This window comes from Myxine glutinosa, chromosome 5 (genome assembly GCF_964187855.1).
Source record: "Myxine glutinosa chromosome 5, kmMyxGlut1.1, whole genome shotgun sequence".
Lineage (NCBI taxonomy): Eukaryota > Metazoa > Chordata > Myxini > Myxiniformes > Myxinidae > Myxine > Myxine glutinosa.
In genome coordinates this window covers 139637757-139660394 of record NC_136265.1, presented here as the reverse complement: position 1 = coordinate 139660394, position 22638 = coordinate 139637757, and the positions used below count along the sequence as shown (strand labels likewise).

General features: G+C 43.4%; 1 protein-coding gene across 1 annotated transcript; it reads right to left on the bottom strand.

The window, feature by feature from the left end:
* Window positions 1-2388: 2388 nt before the first annotated feature.
* Window positions 2389-20497, bottom strand: LOC137428234 (CD276 antigen homolog). The gene is made up of 5 exons (XM_068118174.2): window positions 20358-20497; window positions 19205-19624; window positions 16559-16969; window positions 4771-4793; window positions 2389-3121 (listed from the first exon to the last, which is right to left on the bottom strand). The coding sequence occupies exons 1-5, from the start codon at window positions 20410-20412 to the stop codon at window positions 2990-2992; spliced, it is 1041 nt and encodes a 346-aa protein (XP_067974275.2). The 5' UTR covers window positions 20413-20497; the 3' UTR covers window positions 2389-2989.
* Window positions 20498-22638: the final 2141 nt, after the last annotated feature.

Sequence of the window (22638 nt, the reverse complement as noted above, 5' to 3'; positions counted from 1 at the left end):
GACTGCTCTAATTTCCTGTTTGGCATTGAGGACCTCCATCCATTGTTGAGAAAGCAGAAGCAGCATGTCCAGAGTGGAGTGTCCAGGTCTGAAACCAAATTGATGATCAGAGATCAAGCCATTGGAGAAGAGGAAAGATTTCATATCTGAAGCAATGATGGATTCCATGACTTTGCTGATAATTGGGAGAAGGCTGATTGGTCTGTAGTTGCTGGGATCTGTTTTTGCACCTTTTTTGTGCAAAGCGGTGATGTTGGCAGATTTCCAAGCAGATGGAAGATGACCTTGAGCAAAAGAGAGGGTGAAGAGAACAGAGAGAGGGAGTGAAAGAGCGGAAGAACATGATTTTAGGACCCGTGGGCTGATGCCGTCAGGTCCAGTTGCAGACTCAGAGTCGAGGGTTGACAGAAACTTTTCCACCTTGTCAGGAGGAAAGGACACAGAGTCCAGGAGCAGCTGGGTACGACTGGGTACAGTGGGTACAGAGAGGGATGGGTTTGGGACACAGGATTTAGAGGCAAACACAGAGTTGAGGCATTCAGCTTTTTCACGTGCGGAGTCAGCCGTGTGGCCATTTAAGGTGAGGGAGGGGATGGAGGGGGAACAAACACCAGAAACAGATTTTACCAGATGCCACCAGGATTTGGAAGAGGGAGACAGATAAGAGAGTTCGGTCCTGAGGACGGAGAGATATTGTTTCCTGGCTCCCCTGAGGGTGGACACACACTTGTTTCGGGCTTTGTGAAAGGAAATGAGATTTCCTTCCGTTGGATTTGCTTTCCAGGAGACGAAAGCAAGTTGTTTCTGGGCAATAGCCTCACCACAAGATTCCGTGTACCATGGACGGGAGGAAGGGTATGACAACTGAAGACGAGAAGGGATAAATCTGTGCATGAGAGAGAGCAATTTACTTTGGAAGAATTCCCAGGATGAGTTTATGTCAGAGGCAGTAGAGATGGGAGACCAGTCCAGATGATTGATGGCTGCTTGAAGACCGTGCCAGTTGGCCTGAGTGAAATGCCAGACTCGTCGACGCTGAGGAGGCTCTCTGAAAATGGTCAGAGAGATGTCCACTTTAACAAGCACATGATCAGAAGAGCCGATTGGAGCAGAAGAAGAGCAGCAGACATTTTCAGGGAAGTTAGTCATAACCAAGTCCAGAAGAGAAGATTCTCCGTTGACTGAGATCCGGGTTGGGAAATTGACAGATTGTGTCAGTCCCAGTGAGTCACAGAAGTCCTTTGCTGAAGAGCCATGGCTGGTGAGAGAGGTACCCACACCCAGCCAACTGGCATGGTGACAGTTGAAATCACCACATATGAGGAAGAGAGAGTTGGGATGGGTAGATAGAAGTTGGTCCATATTATCAGACAGCGAGATGTAGATGGAGTCATCACTGTTTGGTGGACGGTACAACACGCATATGAACAAAAGGTGGGAGCGAAGGGGAAGCCGTAGCCAAAGGTATTTCTGGGGGTGAGGTGGAGAGAGGGCAGTGCAGGGCGAGTGAGGAAGAGAGTTTTTTATAAAGATAGCAACCCCACCTCCAGGACGAGGCTCAGGTCTATCATACCGGAGGAGGGAGTAACCTGGGAGAGATACCAAGGAATCAGAGACATCATGAAGGAGGAAGGTTTCTGTTAAGCAGATCACGTCTGGTTTGTCAGAAGCAACCTGTATGGAGAGATCAGTTAAGTTTGAGCGAAGGCCCCGGATGTTTGAGGTCCATACTGTTAAGGAAGAGGAAGGGGGAGCATCGGATACAGAACAGGGGGGGGGGGGGAGCGGTAGGGCAGGATGTGGAAGAGGAGGAAGAGGTAGGGAGAGCTGTTGCAGGTGTGTCAGAGATTACAGAATAGCTTGGAGAAAGGGAAGAATGGGGCGGACAAAAGGTTTGATGGTGTTTGGGTGAGGCGCAGTGAGGTGTTATTTGAGGAGGGGGAAGAGTGAGGCAGAAGGTTGAGGAAGATGAGGGTGAAAGTTGGAAGGGAGAAGAAGCGGGGAGGACGCTTTGAGGAGGAGGGGTGAGAGGGGAGTCTAGGAGGGGAGGAGTGAGGGAGAGTCTCGGAGGGGAGGGGTGTGGGGGGAGTTTAGGAGGGAAGGGGCAGGGGGGGAGATTTGAAAGGGATGGGTGTTTGGGAAGATTTGGGGGGGAGGGGCAAGGGGGAAGATTTGACAGAGATGGGTGATGGGGAAGATTTGGAGGGGAGGGGTGTGATTGGATTTTGAAAAGTGTACGATTAATGGGAAACGAACATTTATTGCAAAATGAGTTTCTTGAGACATTCGAGTCAAAAATACGTTTGAGGACGCTGAAGGATGGGCGGAGTTCTGGAGAGTTTAGGGAATGAATGAAAGATGCACTGTAAGAGATGGAATTTTTTTTTTGAATGAATAGAATTGGTGAGCAAGTCGAAAGCATCCTTTTATAGAAGTAGAAAAAAGTGTTATAGAATATGACATAATAATAAAGTTCTTCAGGGGACAGATGAAACATGTATTAACAACTTTTTTTTTTTTTTTTTTCTTTTTTTTTGTATACAAGATCGAGGCTCGTGATTGATCACGTGATCTCGAACAACGTGGTCGAAGAACGAAAGAACAAATAACGAAGAACGAAAGAGCAAAAGAACGAAGAACGAAAGAACAAATAAGAACGCACAAGCGGATAAGAACAGGGAAGGAGAAAACATTTTTTTTTTTTTTTTGAGATTTTAAAACAAGGGAGTATGGGTGAAAAGACCGTGAAAAACAGACACCGAAAGTAGTTGCAGCGCAATCGAAGAACCGCTGAGACAAAAAACAAAAGCCTCAAGCCAAGGTCTGAGGACACGGTAGCCTACTAGTACTACACTAGGCCTCAGAATACACGATACGAAAAAACCGACGATTCTGTACACAGGTATGAAAAACCAACACCGAGAAACCTATTAAAGTCACCCCAATAGGTACATGCACCGAAAGAAAGATAAAGATACGACAAAACATTCTACATTTGAACCACGGCATAGACACAATCCACGTTGTGTATGTCAAAATCAGTGTTATCACAGCTTCCTGAGGATGGGCCCAGATTATTCATTTGATGACACATACCAGCAAACATCATCCTGGTTTCTTTCTGCAGGAAGAGAAACAGTCCCTTGTAAAGAGGTAAGCAAAAAAAATAAAAATAATAATATTAGATATATATATATATATATATCGTTGTATGTAAACGTTAAAATAATAAAAAGCCAGTGAGTGCATAATGTACAATCAAATATACTATTTTATTTATGAAAAAAATTCTAACACAAAGTGATGATTTTTGTAAAGTTCTGGGAAGAATGAGTTAGTGTGCACAAAGCAAAAAGCGGAGTTCAGCAATTGGTTTGCTTTGTCTGTCTGTCTACACACGTCAGTCTATGATCGAGGAACTACTTGATTTCAATTGAATGGTATATTTTGAATATTGTACAATTGGAACGAATTGGAACGTTAATTGGAATACGCACCTGCAGTTTCGCAGTACGTTGTCTCGGAATTTGGCAAATTGAACGGAATCTCGTCCCGATCGCTCATGCGCAGTAAGGTAACTTTTAAAAGACTGTCTGCTTGTCTGGCAGTTAAAAAATTGAAAATCATTATAAGTGGGAAAGTTACTGTTTTAGGGGTGTCATAAAGGACACAGGCACGATAACTAATGTAACGTGTTAAATAAGATGGCGCAAAAGATACTATATCAACGGCGGTAAACTTACGAAAAAAGTTTTTTTTTTTCCAGCCTTTAAAACCTTTATTTTATTGCAATTGAATTATATACTTGAACACCGGAGAACACAAATAGCCTCCTTGGCACTTTCAACAACCTCCCGTTTAGCAGTAGAGTAAATGGACAAAATATTTACACTGTATTATGCCCTGAGGGCAGAGTAATTGTGAGATCCAGCATTCAGACCAACATTGCAGCACCTAGCGCTGTTTTTTAATTTCAAACATTATGCAAGAGTTCAAAACACCTTCCCTATGTTCTTTTTATCAAGATTGCATGGGACAAGGTGTTCTATGAACTCTCTCGTTAGCCTGCGCTCATGAAGCGAAAAACGAGATTAAGCGATCGGCTGCGTACGTACGCAGGTATGTACGTATGTCGTACGTATCTGCATTTTTAAAATTCATTTTTGCAACAACCATTAGTGCGATTCAAACAGAATTTCCATCATAGTATGCATCTACTCGTGTATAATGTTCAGTGAAATGTATGATGTCACAGGTCACATGGTACCGGCGCCATCTTGGAAAACCCAAAAAAAATTGGACATCTATATCTCTGAAACCGCTCCATGGAAAAAATTGAAACTTAGCTCACTGTAAAGAGCTCCACATGTAGAATACGTGTTTTTAATGATGACGTCATTGATGCCTTCATCATGACGTCATTCGACAAGTACACGCTTAGTCCGATCAGTTTGAAATTTCTTAAGCCTGATCTATGCAACAATTATATTGGAGAATGTAAATTTATGATGTCACCAGTCACATGGTCTGGCAGCCATATTGGATCAAAGAAAAAAAAAACCTTACAAAAACAGAAGAGTTGACTTGCACCAAGTCGACTGCGTGGGGTAAGTACTCTATGAATACCATCTAGTTTCTTTAAGTATCTAGTCTAGGGATGTATGAACAATCATAAATGAGGAATGAAAAAAGAATGGATGTGTGCATTTTGAATGGGAGTAGAATGGAGGAATGCACAATAACTGCCAAAATAATGTCAACGATACTCACAGGCTCCTTCAGGTGTATAGTGCCTGAGAGAAAGAAGAAAAAATGAGAAAGAATAAATTCATTTGAGACAATACGCTGACAGTCCACAATGTTGTCCATAATATTGGAAGATGTCATACTGTGATGGTAGGGTCCCAATACCAATCCCACATATGTTGTGTTAATTTATCCAGTTTCCTAATGTCCTTGCAATGCATGTAAAGGTACAAATATCCGTTATTTATTTTACAGTGCTGGTGATCCCACAGGTAATTTAAGTGCAAGATCCTTCGTAAGCACGTATCAGTTGGAGAAAAGAAAACTGCACATTATAGATGGAGATGAGGTGACCAGGAACTAATCGAGTTCATTTTTACAACATGAATTTTTCAGGAAGGTTTCCATTCAAATAATGTCCCTTGTCAAAGGAAACTTCCTGTTTTGAGACAGATCTTGCGCATCGAGGATAGTTTGCACCCTTAAAATGAAAGCTGAGGCACAACACTTCCTACTATCTCGCTGCAAACAGGTATCAGTTTCCTACCCACACTTTCCTGGTCATGCATCAGCAGCCACTTCCTTAATCTGCCCCTCTCTCGCTCTTCCATTAATGCAATCTTCACTCGGTTCTCGAGATCTATCCGCATCAGAGTGGCGACCCGTTCAGGGTTGTGCCCCTTTGCCAAAGAAAACAGCTTAGGCAGCCCCATGCCTCTGAAGATGTGAAAGGAGTGGTTCTTTTTCTTCTTCTTCTTGATCGAAAATGTTGCGGAACCATTTTTCAGAAGTTTGATCCACATTGCACATCCTCTTCCAGTTATTTAAGTTGTCAGTTCACCATTACTTTATGTCCTACCCTGAGTCCAGTTTTGGTATTAATCTTCTCTCTGTATGACTACTTCATGCTATTTCATACTGTTCAATCCTCATCAGCCTGCTCTTTGCATCAGCCTGCATCAGCCTGCCCTGGCACAACACCCCATTTTCACAACTATCAGGAACGCCTCTTCGTGGTTATTATACTCCCCAATGCAAGTCGGGGGCAAAATCTTCCCCATTCTTCCCTGCTGACCGGATTTGTCAGGGTAGTGCGGTCACGGTCAGTGCTGATCGGTGCCCATAGTTTGCACAAAGTGGACATAAAAGTTTTCATCTTGTATATTGTTCAATCAATTGTTCATTCCCTTGCTTATAATATGCAACTGTTATCCCACTGCCATACTCAGTTTATATATACCCTCTTTCACCTTGCTCTTCCATGAGCCTCGACCTCGAGAAGTGGAAAATGAATAAGTATCAAGAAATAATCGTCTAAAGTGGAAGTTGAGTAATTGCAAAGGGATATTTTTGAGAATAGTGTGAAAATGGGCAATCTGTGAATGTCGTGTACACCTGGGGAAGAGGATACAGCACAAACAAAGAATAGGGTACGCTAGGACGTACTTGTATATTGTATTTCTTGTATATATACTAGAGTAGCTCATGGTGGTTGAGTATGCACTTTATTGTACAGACCTAAACTCTTCAGGAATCCACTAATTGAAGGTCCAGGAACAATATTTGGTTGGTAACACATTTGCCACTGACGGCGAAATAGCTGAAATGACCACACCCCTTTTTGGGCCACGCCCCCTTTTTGCCGTGACTGTATCTACAGAACCGTTGGACCTAGGAGGTTGCCCGACCACTCAAAATTTGCGCAATGGCCACATTATGGGGGGTCAGTAATACATTTTCATATCCAAAAGTCAATGGTTTTTAAGATAATTGCCAAAAACCGATTTCAACATGTTACGAACTACAATATTATTCGTAATTGTTCCTGTTCCTGTTCCTATTGTTCAATTACTTGATTCCTGAAGAGTCTAGACTAGACTAGAGTCTAGACTAGAGTCAAGACTAGAGTCTAGACTAGAGTCTAGACTAGAATTTAGTCTAGAGTCTAGACTAGAGTCTAGACATGGCTAGAAATTCCGGTCATGGGTCATAACATATTCCTTGGAATGGGACCTTTTCACATGGAGAAGATTGTCATCGCTTGCCTTGGGAAGTTTTTAGGCTGTATCGGTATTGATCTGGCTTTGATTGAGACTGAAGCCTTTGGCAAGGTCGTTGTAGAGAATAGTGTCATGACTGGAGGTCACTATTGCAAAGGCAAGGAGGGAATGAGTCTTGTATCAGAGGTGATGACAGTTCTTATGTTTGAGAAGTTTCAACCTGACCAGGACAGTACTAGTTGTGAATTAGACCAGAAAATAGAGACCATGGAAACTAAGATGCAGCAGGCTTTAGATAGTGACCATACAGAGTTCAGAGAGATTTGGGAAGAAAGCAAGATCTTACATGCAGACTTGAAGAAGTATTTCACCGAATGGAAAGAAACGGCCTGTAATGAGAATGTGAGGTACTGGAGCTTGTTTCTGGATGAGCTGTATCCTATCCTGAGAGATCTTACACACTCTATTCGGCAAGGCGATTGGCATCTTTTCGTTTCAGCTGTGCGGAGGTGCATGCCTTTGTTCTTCGGGTTTGGCCGGACAAACTATAGCAGATGGGGTACGCTGTTCCTTGAAGATTGCCTGGACCTACAAAGGAAGTTCCCGGGTATCTACAGATGCTTTACAGATGGTGGATGGGTGATGTACCACACTACCCAACAAGGCAGTGCAGTAGGATTTGACATGGCACTCGAGAAGTGTTACAATAAACCCGCCAAGGTTGCTGGAGGTATCATTGGGATGACCAGACAGAAAGAAGCAGTAGCCTTATGGAATCTCCTAAAGCATGAGAAAGATCTTCATGTGGCACAGCTGCTGGAATGGTGCAACTTGGGAGACAAAGATGACAGTGAGCTGAGCCTACACCATGAGTTCAATCCAAGTTCTACGAAGATTGGCCATGTTCGTGCAAAGGCCCTTCTGGATTACATAAAATCCATCAACAATCCGTTCGACGCTGGAATCAGACTTCAGAACATCTCTACTGGAGCTGACATTCCCCAGGAGGTTGTCGACGGATTACTTGAATGCCTGGAAATTGGTGAGAAGAGTTATGAAGAGTTTGTTGAGACCAGATTTCAGGATAAGGAGAAGCACCTACATGATACAATCCCTACCAACCGCAAGACTGTTTTCGTGAAACGTACTTCTACTCCGTTCACAGCGAAGAAATCGATGGCGAAAAAGGATGCAGCGGAAACGGTTAGGTACATTGACTATGCTAGAGAAAGAGGGTACAGCATGCTAGAACTCCTGAAGTATGAATTGACCAGCACATCCCAGTTCCTCACCACTGAATGTAAAGATGGCATCAAATTGAAGAAGCCCGATAAAGCCTCCTTAGCCAGGGAACTTGTCAGTCGCCTTCCACAGGAGACGAGGAATGTAAAGAGTGACGCTCAGATGACAATAGTGGACTTCATGGCACTTGTGCGTAAACTACCGATGAAAAAGATGGGCCTTCACACATTCGGGGAATTGGCTGAGAGTCTTTCCAACAGGATTCTTGCTACAGGCTCCGTGTCCACAAGAATAGACATTATTTTTGATGTTTATCAAAAATCATCAATCAAGCAAATGGAACGGGCACAGCGAAGTTCCTCAGAACAAATCACAATCACCATTGGGTCTGACAATCAGAAACTCCCTGTCGATCTTGATATGTTCTGGAGCTCAATGTTGAACAAAGTTCGGTTGCAGGAGTATGTCTTCAAGTGGATGCTGCAGAATGTCGAGTCGGACAAGGAAATATTCTTTGGAGGAGTATATGGGGGTGAATGCAGGAAACTGTTAGCTGGCACTGAAACACAGATCGCAGAGCTCTCAAGCAACCAAGAAGAAGCCGATGACAGAATCATGTTCCATATTAATGATGGTGTTGTGAAACACGGGGTTCAATCAGTCTTGGTCGACTCGCCTGACACAGATGTCTTTGTCAACCTCATCTTCCACTTCAACACAACCTGGCAACTACAAAAGCTGTACGTGAAGCTTGGTAACCGGAAAACAAAGAAAACTGTACCAGTCCACATGTTGGTTGATCAACTGGACAACGGTTTGGTGTCGTGTCTCCCAGCCATTCATGCTCTCAGCGGTTGCGACAGTACCAGCAAGGTGGGTCCAAAGCTGTCTGGCCTGAAAGCATCCATCGATCTCTCCCTACTGGAAGGGTTTGGTGTAGAAGAACTGTCACCACAGATAACAAGCAATGCTGAAAAGTTCCTTGTGTCTGGATTAAAGAAGACCGACTGTTCCACTTTCGATGAATATCGATGGGAGCAGTACCACAACTCCAAGAAAGAACTGGACTTCAACCAGCTTGTGTGCTGTTCATCAACGCTACGAGAACACATAAAGCGAGCATTTCTTCAGTGTAAGATGTGGTTGCAAGCCCCAACTCCTGCCGTCACCAAACCAGATCCACTCCAGTATGGGTATGAAGCAACGGACGTTGGCATAACACCAGTGATACTGCCAGTATCGTGCAGGCCCGATGACCTGCCTCCTCCATGCAAATGCCCAAGAGCATGTATGAGTACCAAAACGTGCACTTGCAGAGACAGGAACATTAAATGTGTCACGTTTTGTGGCTGTAGTAAAGGCGAAAAGTGTAGAAATCCAAATAAGTAAATTCCAAAATAGGATGATGCAAAAGGTATAAGTGTCATATAATGTTGTGGCCTTGGTGGTATCATACAATTGTAGTTCGTAACATGTTGAAATCGGTTTTTGGCAATTATCTTAAAAACCATTGACTTTTGGATATGAAAATGTATTACTGACCCCCCATAATGTGGCCATTGCGCAAATTTTGAGTGGTCGGGCAACCTCCTAGGTCCAACGGTTCTGTAGATACAGTCACGGCAAAAAAGGGGGCGTGGCCCAAAAAGGGGTATGGCCATTTCAGCTATTTCGCCGTCAGTGGCAAATGTGTTACCAACCAAATATTGTTCCTGGACCTTCAATTAGTGGATTCCTGAAGAGTTCAGGTCTGTACAATAAAGTGCATACTCAACCACCATGAGCTACTAGAGGAATACTTGTATTTGTATATTTCTTTCATATTTTTTATTTCTTGTATGTATTATTATATACTAGGGCATGCCCGTACTATATATAAGCTAGGACGTGCCCGTACGTGGGTGCCCGTTCCTTGCCAAAAAAAAAAAAAAAAAAAAAAAAATTTGTGTAGGGGTGTGTGTGTGTAAACATCCTAGGGCGTGCCCGTACGTGGGTGCAAAAAAACATGCGTGCAAACAACAACAAAAAAAAAAACTTTGAAACCACGTGGCAGTAACGACCACAGAACCCCCCCCCCCTCTATTTACATGAATGGTTTGGTCCATTCGCAACGACCACAGAACCCCCCCCTCTATTTACATGCAATGGTTTGGTCCATTCGCAACGCCAAAGCGAACGGCGAACGGCTAAATCGCCATAGCTCGGTAAGTACTTGTCCGATTAATTTAAAACCTTGAAAAGGCACATCCTCGGGTCCCCAGCAATATACCTGGCAAGTTTCAAGTATATCGGACCCGTGGTTGTCGAGAAACAGCGGTCACAGACAAACACACACACAGACACACAGACACACAGACACACAGAGATTGCTGGAATTATAGATAGATTATTATTATATATTTTTATATATTTATTATTTATTATTTGTATACATTTATTTGTATGTATATATCATTATATATTTATATATTTGTATATATTTGTATATATTGTCGTGTGACTGCTCTCAGTTAATACCGGGAGTGTCACGCATAGCAAATCGAGCGTTAACTTCGAGGCGACGATCAAATACGCACTCGCCATACAAGCGCGGGAAGAATAAAGAAGAAGAAAAAGCTGGCAGCTTTTACCTGTCAGTCCCCAAGCAGTCTTCAACCCTGCAAATTAACTCACACGAAAACGGATGGTAAAGTTTACAAAAATAAACAGGTTTATTACCACGGATGCCGATAATCTATATATATATAACACAGTTTGTGTGTGTGTGTGTGTGTGTGTGTGTGTGTGTGTGTGTGTGTGTGTGTGTGTGTGTGTAATGTTACCGATAGACTCCTAAACGGAGAGGCTCACGTACTTGATATTTGGCACAGACATGGCCATTGAGCCTGGGAAGAACATGGCCGACCTAAAAATTTATTTCATAATATTTTTTTACCATATTTTAACCTCAGCGCAGAATATTATGACCGGAATCTGACCGCGAGCAGGGCAGCGCGCTGATTCGCTCAGAGCGATCACGTGATGTTCGTTGCCGCCATTAACTCAGTAACGGTTCGCACGTATTTCAGAGCGAAAAGCGATTGCGTTTTTGCCGGGTACTTCTGCATGATTAGCATTTAGCATGATTTAGCATGATTTAGCATAGATAGTAGCATGTTTCACATCGATTTTTTTTCAGCGAGCAGAAGTACCCGGCATTGTACGAATAATATATAGACAGTGCCGTGTAGGGCGGACTGCGGAATGATGCCGCTGTGGGAGCGACCGAGCAAGGTCGCTGTGGGCGGGGCCGAGCGAGGAAGCTATGGGCGGGGCCGAGAGAGGTCGCTGTGGGCGGGGCCGAGCGAGGTCTGCGTTAGTGCGTTGCCGTTGCCTGGTATAAAAAGATGGTGCTTGATGCTCTCTGCGTCAAGATACGGACTTGATGTCCGTATCTTTACAACAGACATTCCAATGATGATGATGATAAATGTAATACCACTCAAGGAAAGCCCACAACTCAAGAGAGTGGAAAAAAACAATAAAATGAACAAAAATACGGGGAAGGAGAAGCAACCACTCAGAAGAATGACAGAAAATAATTTCCCTTAAATTTACCGTGTTCACCAACTAGCACGACCAGATACAGGACACCAAAATAATTTCCCTTACACATATCGTGTCCACCAACCAGCAAGACCATACCACTTACCTCTGGATCAAACTGTATTTCAAATTTTCAAACGGTTTTTACATGCTGCCGTCTCCTAGCAACCAATGAAATTTTTCAAAAATATTGTAGTACATTTCTTTTTTAATAATGTACCATATTTACGGCAGTATATTTATTTACGCCATGAGTAAGGAAGGAAAATTTCCAGCGCGCTGATTCGTTCATTCGCGCTCATTGATGACGATCACGATCACGTGATGACGTGATCACGAATGATGTTCGTGACGCGATCACGTGATGTTCCTTGCCGCCATAAACTCACAGCAAGTAGCATAGATTTTAGCATGATTAGCATTTACCATGATTTAGCATGATTTAGCATAGATAGCAGCATGTTTCACATAGATTTTTTTTCAGTGAGGAATATTATACACGGATTCTGACCGGTGGCAGAGCAGCGCGCTGATTCGCTCAGAGCGATCACGTGATGTTCCGAATAAGCACAATCAATTGAGTGTGCCGCATGACCATGACCATGACCATGACCATCTGACCATGAGAACTGCAACGTCATTGTTGACTGGCCCTCCCCTTCCCTCCCCCTTCCCCCTCCCCCCTTCCCCTTCTCCCCTCCCCCTCCCTTTTCCCCTCCCCTTCCCTTTTCCCCCTCCCCACCCTTTTCCCTCTCCCCCTCCCCCTCCCTCCTACCCCTTCCCCACCCTCTCCCCCTCCCCCCTCCCCTACCCCTCCCCCTCCCACCCCTCTCCTCTCCCATCCCTCCCCCTCCCCCCCTCTCCTCCCCTCCCCCCTCCCCTCCCCCTCCCCCACGTTTATACACGGAATGCCGGGTACTTCCCCCCCTCTTCTCCCCTCCCCCCCCCCCCCGTTCCCCTCCCCTCCTCTTCCCCCTCCCCTCCCCTCCCCTGCCCGGCAATGCCGGGTACTTCTGCTAGTACAAAATAAAACGTGCGATAATTAATGTCCTATTTGGAGCGCTCCCACACCAGACACATAAAACACGCAAGGGAATATACAGACTTGGCATTTAACATGGAATATTTTTTTTTCTTGACTTGGGTTTACTTTCTGAACTCGGTATATCAATCTGGTGAGTTTCTTTTACGCTTCGGTGATTTCTTTGTTGAAAGAACCATGTCCCTGATTGTCTGTCGCAGCAAGAAGTCAACAACAGGATTATATCACAGGTGGCGTGACAAAATGTACGGACAGGTACATTTGACGATTGGCTTCACAATCGGGTATATAAGGGTTGTTGCGTTCTGTATTAGTGGAAAACAATTGCTGCACGTCTACAAAAGTTATTGCCGCTTCACGTGGAGATGGTCCGTCAACTCGACAATGCTGTTGTCATTTAGTGGTGGCTTTACGAAATTCCGGCATGAAACAGCGTGCTATTGCTCGGCAGTATGGCATCACTTAAGGTCAGGTGTCAATGATCCTTAAACGAAATGCTCAGAGGGGTGTCCCTACTCCAATACCGAGGTCAGGATGTCCCTGCAGAACCACAAGGAGGGATGATCGCCAGCTGCACCGGTTAGTCCGCAATGGCTGTACCAAGTCAGCTAATCGGCTTTGGGCTGAGTGGCAGCAACTGACAAATGTGCCTGTATCCAGAAGGCTAGTCAACCAACGACTGGTTCAAGCAGGCTATCGTGCCAGGGGTCCCCTGAGAAAGCCACATCTGACCAGACAACACCACCAGCGCCGATTGCAGTGGGCCAGAGAGCACCGTCAATGGCAGCCAGGACACTGGAATCATGTGTTCTTCAGTGACACGTCTAGATTTCTGGTCTATCGTCAATATGGCCACGTCCGAGTGCGCCGACAAGTGCATGAAGCCTACAACGAAGATTGTATAGTGCCAAGAGTCCAAGCTGGAGGTGGTGGGGTGACCGTTTGGGCTGCTTTTCATGCAGGGGGCAAAACTGACCTGGTTGTTCTGAATGGAAACCTGAACCAGTTCAAGCACACGGCCATTCTGGAAGAAACATTGCTTCCGTTTGTTCGTGCAGCCTTTCGAGGAAACTTTGTCTTCCAAAATGACAATGCACGGCCTCATCGTGCTCGCATGATCCAACACTTTCTTGCTGACCGTAGTGTAGAGCATATGGAGTGGCCTGCCATGTCCCCGGATATGAATCCGATAGAGAACTTGTGGGCAGAATTAACGCGTCAAATCGACAACTTGGACCAGCAGCCTGCCTCTGTGCGTGAATTGCAGCAGGCTATTGTAATTGCATGGCAAGCGATTCCTGTCCAAACCTTGGCAAATCTCGTGAACAGCATGCCTCAACGTGTACGTGCTCTCCTGAATGCTCGTGGGGGTTACACGAAGTACTGAACTGTAATTTTACTGTCCGTAATCCCAGTCGTAATTTAACTTTTGTTTTTGTTAAAAAAAATTTTTGGCTAATGCTCAAAATAAAGAGATACTTCTGGAAAACGCACAGAAGTTTAACACAGTACTGTCCGTGAATTGAGTTCGATATCGGTTTACATCACTTTCAAGGATCAATTTATTTGTTTCGAAATGTCAAATGTGGTTTTTGTTTCTTTTGAAGGTCACATCAACAAAATCTAGAATAATTTTAACATAATTCCAATGAACTTTTGGTTCTAAGTCATCTTGAAAAGTAAGTTCACCCCTACAAAAAAAATATTCCATATTAAATGCCAAGTCTGTATATCAAAAATAAAGGCCGTGCGCGTGTGTGTGGGCTTAGCTCGATCGGATGGTGTGTCAGGGATCGTCAGGCTCGAGCACGCAGTTTGGACGTGGCTCCGGTGTTGGCGGAGGAAGGCCACCCGGTCGTTGGCGCGAACCAGGCCTCGACGCGCCCTTGTTCCCGCGCTGCTCGGCCAACGTACGCTGCAGCGGCAAGCCTCGCTTGTACGCTCGTCGCTCGCACGTGAACACAGGGGAGGAGAATCGTCAGCGCTCCACCGTCCGTCGTCGCCCAACAAGCAAGGATCCAGGGTCAAGAACGCAAGGAGGGAAGTCGTGGGCAAGAAGGGTCCAGAACGAGAAGGGACGAGTGGGGAAAATGCCGGCCAGCCAGTTATTTTATTGGCCGTCTCGTGACGTCATCTCTCTCTCTCTCTCTCTGCCAATCCCCGCCGGCCAACATCACAGGCTCAACTCTCCACCAATGGCCGCATCACCCCTCTCTCATGCCATCGGTCGGCGGCCAATTAGCACGCCGCTTCCTTCCACCTACCTTTCACCAATCCGAGGGAAGCTTCTTGCCCTTCCCTCTACCAATCGGCGGGCTTCATCCTGCCTCGTCTCCCTATTGGTGGTGTTTCGTCCAATCGCTGCCCCTCTGGGAGTGTCTATTTCCTGCTTGCTCGATGTTTCATCGCCATGCCAGCGCAATGCGCGGGTGCTTCCTGCCTGCACCTCCGGTGAGTTTTATTGTGGGGGAAATTTAATTAGTAGGTGTGTGTGTAGCTATTGGGCCTTTCCTGCTCTACGTGCCGAGTGCGTTGCCATACGGGACAAAAGATAGATCATCAGGTCTCACACACAGGGGAATTAGCATAATCCCTACTCCAGTTAACACAAGGATCATCCTTGTATGATCACAAAGATACACTTACACGAACAATCTGCCTACACAAACTTATTACATGTGGGGTTCCCCATCACGATAATCGGAGCATGATACCTACACAGATCTACGTGATCTATATATTACTCTATCCCAAAATTCATAACAATATTATATTATATTTTGTTATCTTGCATTCATTTGTATTCATTATTATTTTATTTCATATTTTATATTATTTCTATATTTATTTCTTGTCTACTTTTATTTCATGGATTGCCCTTTCCATCTTATCTTCTCTTTCTTTCTTTCTTTCTTTCCTTTCCTTTCCTTTTCTTACCTTCTTTCTTTCTTTCTTTCTTTCTTTCTTTCTTTCTTTCTCTCTCTCTCTCTCTCTCTCTCTCTCTCTCTCTCTCTCTCTCTCTCTCTCTCTCTCTCTCTCGTTCGAGAGAACTGTCTGGGGTTATACAACAACAACAACTCCCCATCTTCAATTTTTTACACTCCCAAAACAAAACAGGATGAATTGAGTTAGCACAACATTATATCTACATTGATGGGCAGTTTTAGAGGTGGTTTTTTTTTTAGAGGTGTGAAAACATTTTGCTACCTCGGAGACATGCTGAATGGAGAAGGTGGATCAGACTCGGCAACGGTTGCGAGAGTGAGATGTGCATGGAAGAAGTTTCGGGAACTGAGTGGCGTGCTGATGAGGAGGGGAGTGTCATTGAAGCTGAAGGGAAAGGTGTGTGCTGCATGTGTGAGAAGTGTTATGATTTATGGGAACGAGACATGGGTCATGAATGTGGAGCAGCAACGAAGGCTGGAAAGGGTGGAAATGCGAATGGTTCAGTGGATGTGCGGAGTATCGTTGAGAGAGAGGAAGACAAATGATGAATTGCGAAAGATGATGGGAATAGAGCCTGTGAGTGATGCTGTGAAGAGGAACAGGTTGAGATGGTTTGGTCATGTGTTGAGGAAGGATGAACGTGACTGGTTGAGAAGAGTGATGGAAATGAATGTAGAAGGAAGTAGAGGGCGGGGAAGACCGAGAAAGACTTGGCTAAAGATGGTGGAAGAAGAAATGCGGGCAAGGGGGTTAACAAGGAGAGATGCAGAAAATAGGGCAAGATGGAGAAGATTGTCATGGGGACCGCAAGGCTAACCCCCGCTCTAGCAGGGAAAATTGCCTTAAAATGCATGTCGTTGTTTTGTTGATGGGCAGTTTTAGATGGAACGTACCAGCAATATAAGAATAAAGTGAAGTACACTCGACGCAATAAAGAATGGATATGTAATGATTCATCGAGTTCACATGCTATTGCATTTTGACTTCAACTGCTTACCTTTTATTGACCTTATCATTTTACATTTCTTCTTGTAGATGCAGGATCCAAAAGCAAAAATAGAGAGAAGATAAAGGATGAGGATGGCGGACCACCCAACTATGACATGAAGGGTTATTTCATATTTCAAGCCTTTATAGAAGATATGTCTCCTCGCTCGGCCGTACTTGTTCTCCACCAGACAGCTGTAACTTCCAGATGGCGTTTCTCCAGTGATATTCAAAATACTGATGATTTGCAGTTTATTTGGGACATTCTTGTCCACCAAGACCTCACTTGCATCAACCAGATGTTGCTTTGGATTCAGCCAAGTAACTTTCGGGCTTGGTTTGGCTTCAGCCTTGCAAAAAAGCCTGGAAGAGGTGTTGTCGTTCATGAACTCAATCCGTAGGTCAACGACCCGGGGACGCACTGTGGGAACACGCACGCTAAACTTATTGACTAAACTAAACCATTCACTAAACCATCATTCATTAACTAAACTTCTTATTCACTAAAACATTTCAGTACATTGTTATGCCTCCGCCCCGAAGGTGGCCGGAGGCATTATGTTTTCGGGTTGTCCGTCCGTCTGTATGGGCTAAACCTCGTTTTTCTCAGCAACCACATGTCCGATTGACACGAAACTTTCAGGGTAGGAGTGACACCTATGCAGAATGTTTCTATGATAATTGTAACGTCATAGGTCACGTGGTATGGCAGCCATCTTGGATTGAATGAAAATAATTAAAAAATTATTTCTCGGAAACCCCTGAATGGAAAAATTTGAAACCTGGCGCATTGTCAAGTACTCCCAATGGGGAACAAAAGCATGACATCATAGGTGAAGTGGTATACCAGCCAAAAATGTTTTAATCGAATTCTTTATCCTAAAAATATGAAATTGCATGCACATGATCTATGACCCATTTGTATTGAAATATTAAATTTATTACAACATAGGTCACATGGTTTGGTAGCCTTATTGGACTCAACCTAAAACCTTAAAGAAAACACCTTCTCCCAAACCATCAAATCGATTGACTCCAAACATTACATGTGTCATTGACTAGGCATGCTGATTAAATGTTGATCACAAAAATATAATTGGTCACGTGGTTTGGCAGCCATCTTTAATAGAAAAACAAACCTCATCCGATCAACACGAAACTTCACAAATGTGATCCCTGACACATACATATGCAGATGTACATTTTTAAGGTCATATGTCACGTGGTGTGGCAGCCATATTAGCTTGAAAGTTGATATTTTAAAAAATCCCTTCTCTGAAACCGCCTCACCGATCGATGTGAAACCTATCATGGCTGGTGAAAATGTGATACTTTAAAACAGCTGGAGGGATTTAAATCAAACTTGTTTATTTTTAGACAAGTGAATGAGGGCATTTACCCATTGTGGGACTATGCGGAGGCATATTGGCGACACAGTCGCATTGCTCTCGTTATCCAATACATTTCCACACAAAATGATATTTCTTGTAATGGACTGGTTGTAATCTACAATCGACTAGTTATAATCTACAATGGACTAGTTGTAACCTTCAATGGACTAGTTATAACCAACAATGGACAAGTTCTAACCTAAAATGGCCCAGTTGTAATCTACAATGGAATAGATGTAACTCACAATTGACTAGATGTAACTCACAATTGACTAGATGTAACCCACAATTGACTAGTTGTAACCTACAATTGACTAGATGTAACGCACAATGAACTACTTGTAACCTACAATGGACTAGATGTAACCCACAATGAACTACTTGTAACCTACAATGGACTAGATGTAACCTACAATGGACTAGATGTAACCCACAATGAATTACTTGTAGTCTACAATGGACTAGGTGTAACCTACAAAGGCTACAATGGCCTAGTTGTAATCTAAAATGGCATAGTTGTAATCTACAATGGACTACATGTAACCTACAATTGGCTAGATGTAAGCCACAATGGCCTAGTTGTCATCTACAATGGCATAGTTGTAATCTACAATGGCATAGTTGTAATCTACAATGGACTACATGTAACCTACAATTGGCTAGATGTAACCTACAATTGTAATCTACAATGGCATAGTTGTAATCTACAATGGACTACATGTAACCTACAATTGGCTAGATGTAACCCACAATGGCCTAGTTGTCATCTACAATGGCATAGTTGTAATCTACAATGGACTAGTTGTAACATACATTGGCCTAGTTGAAATCTACAATGGGCTAGTTGTAACACACATTGGCCTAGTTGTAATCTACAATGGACTAGTTGTAACATACATTGGCCTAGTTGAAATCTACAATGGGCTAGTTGTAACACACATTGGCCTAGTTGAAATCTACAATGGACTAGTTGTAACCTACAAAGGCTACAATGGACTAGATGTATCCTACAATGGACTAGATGTTGTAAGTTGTAACCATTGTTAGTTTTGTAGACCCGAGAATCAACAGAAGGGCAATTTTGTCTTGTTATTGTGTTGATAGCAAATTATATGGATTGCCCAAATCGTCAGTGTCACTTCTATATGGTGTTATGACTGATGTTACTACAGGTCTTGTCTTTCCTTGATTCCATGTGACATCCTGGAATGTCTGTGGCTTTGTAAGCAACTTCAACATATTTTTAAAAAATTTTTTTTACTCACCATTGACACGAAGCTTTGTTTCATTTCCTTTTCTTGTTGCTAATACATACGTTTTGCCACGGTTCTTGTACTGAAAGCTACATGTGTACGTCCCCTCGTCCTCCATCTTCAGATCTCTGATCCTCACCGACCCATTGCCCTCACTTGGCTTTCCCACAGGTTCAAGCCTCCCTTTGAAACTCCTATGTACATGATTTGTTTTGCTGATGTAAATCAATTCCTTTATTCCTGAGCTCGGTTCTTCATAAGGTGCTTGAGAAAGCAACAAACTCAAATCTTTAGTCAAGTTTCCTTCTTCGTGAGTAAAGAGACAGGGAAGAATCACATCGTCGCCCCTCACTCCGGTCACCTCTGGTCGCACACACAGTTTATTTGTTCCTTCACTTATGCAGTTGTACATCCTGTCCTGGCTTTGTGAGTCTGTGTGGGAAGTGGGATAGAACACAATATGTTTACTTCCAGAGGCAAAAATTCATTTTATGAATTCACAACAACTCTTTTTATCCAGGACAATAATATAAGCAATGCTTCCAAGTACTAAGCTTATCATCGAGCAAACCTCGGTATTAAATGTTAACATGCAATAAGTTATTGGTTTATCAAGTGTAGATTCACAAAAGTTATTCAAACCTCCATGGGAAGCAAAGCTGAGCTGCCATTTTGGATGTTAGCCCTTCGCTGGAGCAAGACCGACACTAGTCGGAACAAGACCGACACTTCCAAGATAATGTTCGACTTGGATTTTGTCCCGATTTGTCTTGTCCATTAATATGAATACAGAAAAGCCAATATTAAGGGATATAAATAACCTAAATGAAAATAATTAATAAAATAAATTAGTAACGAAATTATAATAGAATAATAATAATAAATAATTAAATAATAATAAAAGAAAATAATAAAAATTAATAATAAATAATTAAATAATAATAAAATAAAATAATAAAATTTTAAAATAAACAATAATCTATTTAGAAATCTTGGCAGAATGGTCTTTAAGATTTACTTTTAAACAATATATTCATTCATATGGTGCCACTTTTATGTCTTTAAAGAAGAGTGAAGAGTGCACATACATGACAAAGAAAAGGCACTCATGACGAAGAATGAGACTGATGTTTTATAGAGGAGAGAGCATTACATGAAGACTCACCGATTAATACAATTCCAAATGTGACAAAGAGAGAAGAATAAAACAGAAAGATCATTGTTTCAGAAGAGAAGAATAAAACATAAAGGTTAGAGAAAGGAGATCCTCGACCTGATTTGGACTTCACAAAGCCTGTGAGTGTTATGAGTGGATAGTTTCACAACGTCAACGTCGATAACTCAAAATGACCAAAAGTTTACTTCTCTTCAAAGGCAAAGAGGATCCGATTGGCCCATTTTGCAGTCTCCTCCCACCATGTATTCAGACTCTGGAGTAAAAGTACCTGAGGCACCGCAGACATCGAATCGACATTTTTTTTGCACCGATTCTCAGTTGTTTCTTCATCTGAATATCTTGAATCAAAAAGACGTGTCAATAGCTGAACATAAAACCAGAATGATCACGATTTCCTCATGTCCCATTCAGTGCATTGGGAATCTGATGTCAATATTATCATGATGTTTCATGATACTATGTGGAAAACGTCAGTTGAAATTGTTCTAAGACCAAAATATTAGACAAAGATCAGTTTATTTCATAGTCTAATGTGTCAGGCCACGAACTTCGTGATCAACCATTGTATGTCGAAGAAAGGGAAGATGGAGGGAGAGAGATTTCTGAAGATTTCCTTTAGCCTATTGAGTGTCTAATTCAATGGCCTTCCGGATCATAAGCTGTGCCCCATCCATCATCAAGGTTTTCTCCTTTCAATCCACAAACAATGGGTCCACAACATTTGTTATGTCCGAAGGCCATCCAATTCAAAGAGTGAAATATTTTATCACAAAAATATAAATGAATATTTACCCTCGCCTCCCATTGTAATTTTTAAAGAATGATAATTGTGACGTCATAGGTCACATGGTATGGTTGCTATTTTGGAAAAAACGAAAACCTTTGCACCGCAATGTCTCCGAAACTGATCAAAGGGCAAAAATTGAAACATGGCTCATTGTCAAGTACTCCCCATGGGGAGCCACATATATTTATGATGATGTCATCAGTGCCTTCATTATGACGTCGTAATTAGACAAGTGGAATGCTTGATCCGATCAGTTTGAAATTTCTTGAGAGTGATCCACACAAATATTGTATGGGAGAATTAAAATGATGACGTCATCGGTCACGTGCTTCGGCAGCCATATTGGATTGAACATAAATCTACGTCATCAATAAACCACACAAACAAAGCAGCTAATAAACACCACACAAAATACACCATACAAACACGTCCTGGCAATGGCCTGCAATCTCTGATTGCTCTTTTTTGTTACATATATAAGCAAGTAAACAAACCATTCAACACAGGTCTAAGGAAAGAAAGATAGAACCAAAGGATACAATGAAATATAAACTGAAATCGCCCAAAAACATTTTTTTTGCCCTACAGGAGTGAGGCTCATGGAAGATCAAGTTGGGACAAACGTCAAGTGAATGAACCAACAGCAAACGGGACAAAAGTAGAGGTCAATGATATAAATACAATTCATACAATGAAGGATAGTGCATAAATTATATACACATTACAAGCATATCACTAATTTATTTCCCTGAACTATACAATATCCTTCAAAACACCTTGTGTCCATGAACTCATCAAGCCCCTTTTACTCTGAGAAAAACCAAATTGAAGTTTTAATATTTCTGACACCAGGGCATTAAATATAAATAGCCATGAGTGGGCCGACGGTCATCTCTCCAGGTTGTAGTTCAGACCTCTGCTGATATGGGGACCCCCATGGGAGTCCCCCTGTCCCATGGGAGTCCCCCTGCCTCAATGGGAGTGCCCTGCCTCACTGGGAGTCCCCCTGACCCACTGGGAGTTCCCCTGCCCCACTGGGAGTCCCCCTGCCCCACTGGGAGTCCCCCTGCCCCACTGGGAGTCCCCCTGTCCCATGGGAGTCCCCCTGCCTCACTGGGAGTCCCCCTGCCCCACTGGGAGTCCCCCTGCCCCACTGAGAGTCCCCCTGCCCCACTGGGAGTCCCCCTGACCCACTGGGAGTTCCCCTGCCCCACTGGAAGTCCCCCTGCCTCACTGGGAGTCCCCCTGCCCCACTGGGAGTCCCCCTGCCCCACTGGGAGTCCCCCTGCCCCACTGGGAGGCCCCCTGATAGAAAATCGAGAAATTTAAGATCGAGGAATCCTGTGGACCATCGAGTGGAAGGGCTGTATTGGGTTTCAGAGCAATAGGTTGGTAAATAAAGGACAAGTAGAGATTCAAAGTTTGGGGGGTAACCTCCTCCCCCCCACCCCCCCTCCCCCCGCCCTTCGAGAGCCCCATGAT

What these genes read in the sequence shown, in the direction of transcription:
- LOC137428234 (XM_068118174.2), bottom strand. Translation starts at nt 20,412, where the DNA reads ATGATCTTTCTGTTTTATTCTTCTCTCTTTGTCACATTTGGAATTGTA. An exon ending in ATTTGGAATTGTATTAATCG is followed by an intron (nt 19,625 to 20,357) that starts GTGAGTCTTCAT and finishes CTTCCCACACAG; the next exon opens with ACTCACAAAGCCAGGACAGG. An exon ending in AACAAAGCTTCGTGTCAATG is followed by an intron (nt 16,970 to 19,204) that starts GTGAGTAAAAAA and finishes GTGTTCCCACAG; the next exon opens with TGCGTCCCCGGGTCGTTGAC.